Source organism: Syngnathoides biaculeatus, chromosome 4 (assembly GCF_019802595.1).
Source record: "Syngnathoides biaculeatus isolate LvHL_M chromosome 4, ASM1980259v1, whole genome shotgun sequence".
Taxonomy (NCBI): Eukaryota; Metazoa; Chordata; class Actinopteri; order Syngnathiformes; family Syngnathidae; genus Syngnathoides; species Syngnathoides biaculeatus.
Window position 1 is genome coordinate 7,165,946 of NC_084643.1, and position 8,036 is coordinate 7,173,981.

General features: G+C 44.5%; 1 protein-coding gene across 4 annotated transcripts in view; it reads right to left on the bottom strand.

Moving 5' to 3' along the window:
- ntrk2a (neurotrophic tyrosine kinase, receptor, type 2a) overlaps positions 1 to 7,878 on the bottom strand; it is a 96,449-nt gene extending 88,571 nt beyond the window's left edge. For all 4 annotated transcript variants that reach the window (XM_061817205.1, XM_061817204.1, XM_061817203.1 and 1 more), the window contains exons 1-3: positions 7,774 to 7,878; positions 2,914 to 3,350; positions 219 to 293 (exon numbers count right to left, since the gene is read on the bottom strand). In XM_061817205.1, coding sequence (XP_061673189.1) covers positions 219 to 293; positions 2,914 to 3,179 — 341 coding nt within the window. In that variant the 5' untranslated portion in view covers positions 3,180 to 3,350; positions 7,774 to 7,878. The remainder of the gene's footprint in view (positions 1 to 218; positions 294 to 2,913; positions 3,351 to 7,773) is intronic.
- Between the last annotated feature and the right edge of the window lie 158 nt (positions 7,879 to 8,036).

Sequence of the window (8,036 nt, forward strand, 5' to 3'; positions counted from 1 at the left end):
AAATAAACAAGAACACAAACAAATAGAATTTCAAATTAAAAATGAACTTTTAAAACTTCCACTGTACTGTTTGTCATCGCTCAGGTCAAAGGTGAGCCGGAGCCCAGCCCAGGTGACTTTTGGGCGAGAAGCGGAAAACACGCTCGACTAGTGGGGCGAATGTGCTAAGCGTTCGACCACCGTATTATCATATTTTCAGCACATTAGGGACGACTCACAAGTTTCGGAGGTTCTTGTAGTAGTGCAGGTCCTTGTCGCTGATGGACGAGAAGCCGCTCTGGTTGGCGATGTAACTGTCGGGAGATACAAACAGCGCGTCAGGATGCCGCCTCATTTGCTCGGGCAAGCAAACATTCCCGAGCGAGACGACGCGCCGCTGATAAGGGGCCGTGTAATTACCAGTCAAAGTGTAAAAATGAGCACGAGAGGGTGTGGGGTGGTGGGGGGGGGGGGGGTGCGTGCATATATCGGGGCACAAAGCGCGATTGAGTGCATTTCGGGTGAGCTCAGACCCATAAACAAGGTCTTGCTGTTGACACCTGAGAACATTCTGGAAGGATCCGTGTCAGAACGGAAAGAAAATGAGTTTTCTTCTCACTTTTATGTTTTCACAAGGGCGTCCGGATGGCATGTGACTTCTTGGAGGAAAAACATGATTGAAAAACGGTTGCTGGATAAACTCGTACACCATAGCAGTCTCATAAAATCCAATCACATCTGCTAAAAAAATGGATAGAGGGATAACATTGTGTGCGGGTCGGTACGGGTCATACAAAAACTTCCACATGAAGTCAGTGCACGGGTGAAATTAATTTCAGGAGAAGAGAACGCTTGGCTTAAAAAGTTTGCAGTTGAAGCGCGAATAAACTTTAATGATCCTCATCTTTGACATTGTTTTGGTATGATTGCCTTTTTCAAAAAAAAAATAAAAAATTGGGGGTGGGTTCAGTTTTGTGAAAAGCAACAAAATTAGCCAAATTCGTGGTGGGAAATGACCATCAAAATTTGACCAATTTCACCACTGTGGGTACAACAACCACCCTGTGGCAATGCATGATGGGCAAAATAAAAACAATGCAGATGTTCGTGGTCGTCAACAACCGCGCTGTGATTTTTATTTTTATTTTCATTTTTTCTCGTTAGAGTGCAACCGCCGCCCCGAATGTTGTAGTGATGATATGATTCATAACGAAGGACAGCATGACGATGTGCATCATTGACAGCCGGTTGGCTGCTTTCACAGCCCACTGATATGATTTGCACTGATGTGAAGATAACAGCCGCTATAAAACCTGCCGTTCGGGGGTTAATCTGACTTGATTACGACATCTTGGTTGCACATGGTTAAAACAGCCATCCAATCATACATTTTCGTATAGCCGCTTATCCTCACGAGGGCCGCGGGAGTGCTGGACCCAATCAAAGCTGTCAACGGGCAGGAGGCGGTACACCCTGAACTGGTCGCCAGCCAATCGGAGGGCACATAGAGACAAACAGCCGCATTCACAATCACACCTAGGGGCAATTTATTCATCCATCCATTTTTCCTTTGCCGCATAACCCCACGAGGGTCGCGGGGAGTGCTGGAGCCTATCCCAGCTGTCAACGGGCAGGAGACAGGGTACACCCTGAACTGGTCACCCGACAATCGAAGGGCACATCGAGACAAACAGTCGCACTCACAATCACTGCTATGGGCAATTTCGCGTGTCCAATGAATGTTGCATGTTTTTGGGATGTGGGAGGAAACCGGAGTGCCCGGAGAAAACCCACGCAGGCACAGGGAGAACATGCAAACTCGACACAGGCGGGTCCGGGATTGAACCCGGGACCTCAGAATTGTGAGGCCAACGTTTTTACCAGCTGACCCACCGTGCCGCTGTGGTTAAAATATGTCAAACAAAAATATGAATCTATTATTTTCAAGGTTAACAGGGAAAAAATTATTCACACGTGATTAAATTGTGTTTTTTACCTGGCTGTTTCAAAATTCTAATTTTATTTTATATTGTATATTTGTATACTTTTATGATACTAATAAAAACAACAAAGAGTAAGAGGCACAAGCAGAAATATGAAATTAAATATTGTAAATATTTTTTACAAAGACATAAAAAGTAAATATGAGCATGATATATATACATATACATAAATATTTATTAATATATATAAATAAATATTGGGGAAAAACCTAATACAATAACAGAGTTAAAAAATAATGCCAATTTTTAAATCAATAACGCCCAACAAAGTCTCTCAAGAACCTGTCCAAGGTCTTAGAATAACAAAGATGAATTGATCAGCATTTATCGGAGGCAGAAAGTTGACCTCGTGCCAAGTCAGATTCTGGCAGCCGATTTCTGCTTGGAACGTTCTCGCCAGTTTACATAAGATTTTCTTGTCGAGTGATCTTTTTTGTTTTTTTTTTTTTTTTTTACCTTTTTAATAAATCATCTCTCGATCGCGATCAGCAGAAACCTCGACACCATAAATTATTTTCTCTCTCTCTCTCGGCCACTCCACGACCCCTGTCCATTTCCACGAATGGCTTGCTTTTCCACGGGGCTCATCCTCTCCCTGGACTGGTCGCCAGCCCATCGCGGGCCACATATAGACAAACACTTCTCATTCACCCCGGCTGACCATGACGTCTCCAGTCTCCAATGAACTCCATAAATATGCTTTAAACGTAACACGTTGTCTCCTTGTAGCGTCCCTTTCGATGCATACAGATGCTTTTAAAAAATATATATATATGTATATCAACGTATGCTTCAATGTCAATAATTGTTACAGATGTGTGTTTAATGGTCGCCCCGAAGCGCAGACGTCATCCGCCAAGCGGAGGAGAAGATGATGGGATTTGTGAGCGTGCGGACGAAAAAAAAAAAGAGGAGAGAAAAGCTCACGTACATGTCAGTGATGTTCTCCATCTCCGCCTCGCTCTGCAGGACGGGGAAGACGCCGATGCCCTTCTCCGGGTCCACGCAGGAGATTCTGGTGTTGCTGCAGACGCAGGAGGACGGGCATGCCTCGGCGGAGAGCCACGGGTCCCCGGAACCCACCGCCGGCCCCATCAGGGCCAGCCACAGGCAGACCATCCAGCCCCGATAGCTCCACCGGCGCGACGGGGACCTTCGAGACCCGCCGCCGCCGCCGCCGCCCGCCTGTGCGCTCATGTCGGGTAACAAATCTCAGCCAAGGCGCGCCGAGCAGCCCCCACCGCGGCCCGAGCCCAGGTCGGCTGTGGGGATGAGTGCAGCCAGTCAAGGGGACGGGTTTGCAGGGGTGGGGATGGGGGGCTCAATTGCACACACAAATAAATCCTCGACGGGAGGTGTGCAGGCAGGCTAGACAAGGTGTGGAAAAACAAGACAAGTGGCCGATTTTACTCCTGTGAGCCCCACACTTGCACACGAAGACGCGCAAAACGCACACGCGGTCAAATCCTCCTTCAGTGCGGCTGAAATCAAACTGTCACACTCGGCGCATTGTGTGCCAGGAAGGCTCTCGACTCTCTCCCTTCAGTCTACTCGAGCGCCCCCCCCCCTCACCCCCGTCCCCCAAGCTTCCATGATTGGATGGATGGATGCATCCACAAGGCGGCTGACGTCACGGCTAAAATGCACTCACTCCTTCTTGGATGTCCAGACTGCAGGTGAAGGTGTTCAGCCACCAGTGACCCCCCCACATATTTACATACAGTAAATTTTCCTCCAGAGATGACAAAAATGCCATTTTATATCATGTATTTCAAATTTCTTTAAACCACCTCAAGAATCCCGCACTTGAAAGATGACAACACCGCCACACAAATGTTACGTATTAGCCCATCTATGGCGTTTTTCATTGTTTTTAACAACATGATTAGCAGACTTGGTTGAGGCAAGGTTATGTGCCTGTTTTAAAGGTCCCCTTCCACCAAAAGCACTTTATTTTGTTTTGAGATCCGAGCAGTTTTTTCCTTTGAAAGTGAAATCCTTTGAAGGTCCAAACCACTTGCAAATGACAAATTTTGAGATCGGCGACGGTCTGACGTGGTTTTGGTAATTCCGTTCATGTATTCGCGGATTACACCCGATCCCCGCCCACTCAACTCAAATTTCCTGGTTTTAAATGACTGAGTCTCAGCAACTGACAAGCCATAAATTTGCATTATATAAAATGTACATATGTTCAATTATATATATCCATCAATGAGCTGCTTATGCTCACAGGGGTCGCGGCGAGTGCTGGAGCCTATCCCAGCTCTCAATGGGCAGGAGGAGGCGGGTTACACCCTGAACTGGTTGCCAGCCAATCGCAGGGCACATGGAGACAGACAACAGTCACACTCACAATCACACCTAGGGGCAATTTAGAGTGTCCAATTAATGTTGCATGAGTTCTGAGGACCGGGTTTAATCCCGGACCCACCTGTGTGGACTTTGCATGTTCTTCCCGTGCCTGCGTGGGTTTTTTTCTGGGCACTTCGGTTTCCTCCCACATCCCAAAAACATGCAACATTTATTGGACACTCTAAATTGCCCCAAGGTGTGATTGTGACTGCGGCTGTTTGTCTCAATGTGTGCCCTGCAATTGACTGGCAACCAGTTCAGGGTGTAATCCGCCTCCTCCTGCCCATTGACAGGTGGGATGGTCCCAGCACTCCCGCGACCCTTGTGAGGATCAGCGGTTAAGAAAACGGATGTCCCAGAATGCTGCGTTTTATCAGAAAAAAAATACATCTTGCAACAAAACGCTGTATCTTGTCACAAAATTGGAATTTTTGAATACAATTCTGTATCTCAACATACTGCTGAATTTTGTTAGAAGTTCCAATCGATTGGCACAAAGTGCTGAATTTTGGCCGTAAAAATTCCCTTTCTTGCTCTTCTCTTCACTTGGGTGTTTCAGGGGTGGGGGGGGGTACATAAATTCATAAATGATGGATTCAGGATGCAGCCCACATACCGAACATGCTATTTTGCATTGGGCCGGCCAGGCCGCGAAGTGTTAAAATTTGAGGATGTTGCATTTTTCTGTCCCAGATAAAACAAGACGTCTATTTGTACATCATTAAATATTTCATGGAAAATATTGTTTTTGTCACAAGAAGCGCTGAATGCTGATTTGCCACAAAAGTGCAACATTTTTCAGGAAATATGTATGTGTTTTTAGCTTTTTTTGGGGGGGGGGGCGTTCAAACATCTTTTTTTCCCCAACTCATTTTCCCCTGGAAAAGATCTAACTTTTTCTCACATATCTACATCCTTTTTTTCTTAAAATATATTTTTCTTTCCCCCCCCCCCCAGTACACAGCCTCTTTGTAAATTACCCAATCTTTTTGTCAAATATCTACACTTTCTTTCTTCAGTACGCTTATTTTTACCTTTAAAAAAAATATCGATTTTTTTACTTCCTCCCCAAAATTACGGAATTTTGTTCACATCTTTTCTTTAAATCCTAAATCTAAAACGATCAAGTTTTTTCGTCTAATTTAGCTATGTAAATATTTGACCGTTTTTTGATTAAATCCAAGATTTTCTTCGAAAAAAAATCTTGAAGTTATAATAAAAAAACAATAAATGTTTTTTTCAAACGTTGTTTTTTTATTTTTTTGGGTAAAAACTTATTTTAATCAACTATATCACATTTCTGCTTTTCATGGCCCCCCCATGTCCAACTTTTTATATAACACGTTTTTATCACCTATTTTTTTAATCTAATTTTCTTTTAAGTAAATTTTTCACAAGTATGCCTTTTTTCTCATGACTCTTTTTCAATAAAAGTTTTCTTTTTTTAAAAATCGGTATTGTATTGTGGCTCCTGATCAGTGTGCACATACTGTAGGAAAACTGTAACCCCTCCAATACGTGAGAAGCCTTTGCAATTGCCATTAGATCCCACAAGATGGAAGCAAAGCACTTCAAACAGAAGGGACCATAAAGCATCATCCTCCATCTTGCACGTCCACAATCATGCAATCATGTCACATAAATCACTTTATCGCGAGGTTGCATGATTCAAAATAAACAAATGAGGCCACAAAGTAAAAGAAAAAGGGGAAAAAAAGCACCTGAAAGTAACCGTTCCCCCCTCGCCAACCCTCAAAAAATAGACCACAAAGAAAAAATACAGCTATTACTGACTGGCTAACTTGGCTGTATGGGTAGAGAAGAGAAGAAATACTTTTACTTTCACTTTTGACTGTGGAAAAGGTGCATTCAAGGACAGGATTGCACATAGAAGAGAAGAAAAAAAAACCCACCATCAATAAATTAAAACTTCAACCAGAAGCCGCTAACAAAATAATACTTTCAGTGTGTCAGCCTGGACACAAAAGCTGTGATGAGCACAGAAAGAAAGAAAATCTGGAAATCTGCAAACACTGAACCAACTTGAATATTCAGTTTTCATCCATACATTTTCTTAGTCGCTTATGCTCACGAGGGTCGCAGAAGTGCTGGAGCCTATTCCAGCTGCCACCAGGCAGGAGGCGGGGTACACCCTGAAGCAGTTGCCAGCCAATCGCAGGGCACATGGAGACAGACAACAGTCGCACTCACAATCACACCTAGGGGCAATTTAGAGTGTCCAGTTAATGTTGCATGAGTTCTGAGGAACCGGGTTCAATCCTGGTCCCACCTGTGTGGAGTTTGCATGTTCTCCCCATGCCTGTGTGGGTTTTCTCCGGGTACTCCGGTTTCCTCCCACTTCCCCAAAATATACAACATTATTTGGACACTCTAAATTGCCCCAAGGTGTGATTGTGATTGCGGCTGTTTGTCTCCACGTGCCCTCTGATTAGCTGGCAACCAGTTCAGGATGTACCCCGCCTCCACTTGCCCGTTGACAGCTGGGATAGGCTCCAGCACTCCCCGCAACCCTGGTGAGGATAAGCGGCTAAGAAAATGGATGTCCCGGAATGCTGCATTTTAGCAGAAAAAATATGTATTTTGTCACAAAAAGCTGTATCTTGCCACAAAATTAAAATGTTTGGATACAATGCTGTATCTCTGTATTGCTGAATTTTGCTAGAAGTTCCAATCGATCGGCACAAAGTGCTGAATTTATGCCATAAAAATTCCCTTTCTTGTTCTTCTCTTCACTTGGTGTTTGGGGGGGGGGGGGTACATAAATTCATAAACGATTTTAATTTGAATTTTTTATTGCATAGAACATTTTCGCCTTTTTTGTTTAATCCAGTTCTTTCCTGAACGTAGCCAACTCTCCTTTTTTCCCATATTTTTTTCCCCTCAAAATGATATGCCTTTTTACAAATCCCTAATTCTTTTACGCTTAAAATTGGCTTCCTTTTCCTTGTGCGCCTTTTTCAATCAAGTGCATAAACTGTTGCTTGACATAAATTCATGGCTAAGAACAAATATTGGCACCCCACAGGCGCCGACGTTTTTCGCCACGACTGACTAAAAAGGCATGCATGCCCTTTGTTTTCCTTTCCTAACTGTGTGACACGCATTCATTTTTAGATGAGTGGGGATTACCAACCGAATTTCTATTAGCTAATCGGCAGAACAATGAGAGAATTTTATTTGGAGCCAACGTTTTTTGTACACAATCGTCAATAGAGTCGTGGCTAAACACATTGGCAACATGCGCCAACATTTTGAGGCACAAAAACAACGATTAACTGCGAATGCAAAATGTCAATTTTCTTTGAAATAGCACAAATATAACAGTTGTCCCCTCCTCCCCCCGCCACCGGAACGAGGCGTGACTACTCCTTCCCAAATTACCCCCCCCCCCCCCCCCCCCCGCGCCAGGTCTCACCTTGTGTGACGGACGATGACGTCACAGGGCGACACTCTTGCTCGTCCTCTTGTTTTCCTTCCGCTGTGGCTTTAAGGTGACGTTTGCGGTGACGCACGGACGCCGCTGCCGCTGCCGCTGCCGCTGCCGCTGCCGCTGAATAGAGGAATGTGATTATGGAGGCGCGCACACAATGCAATGCGTCTCACTGGTTCTAATTAAAAGGTTGTCACAAGCAGACAATATTGCGACTGATGGTGTCCTTCCTGCTGAAAAGTGACGGG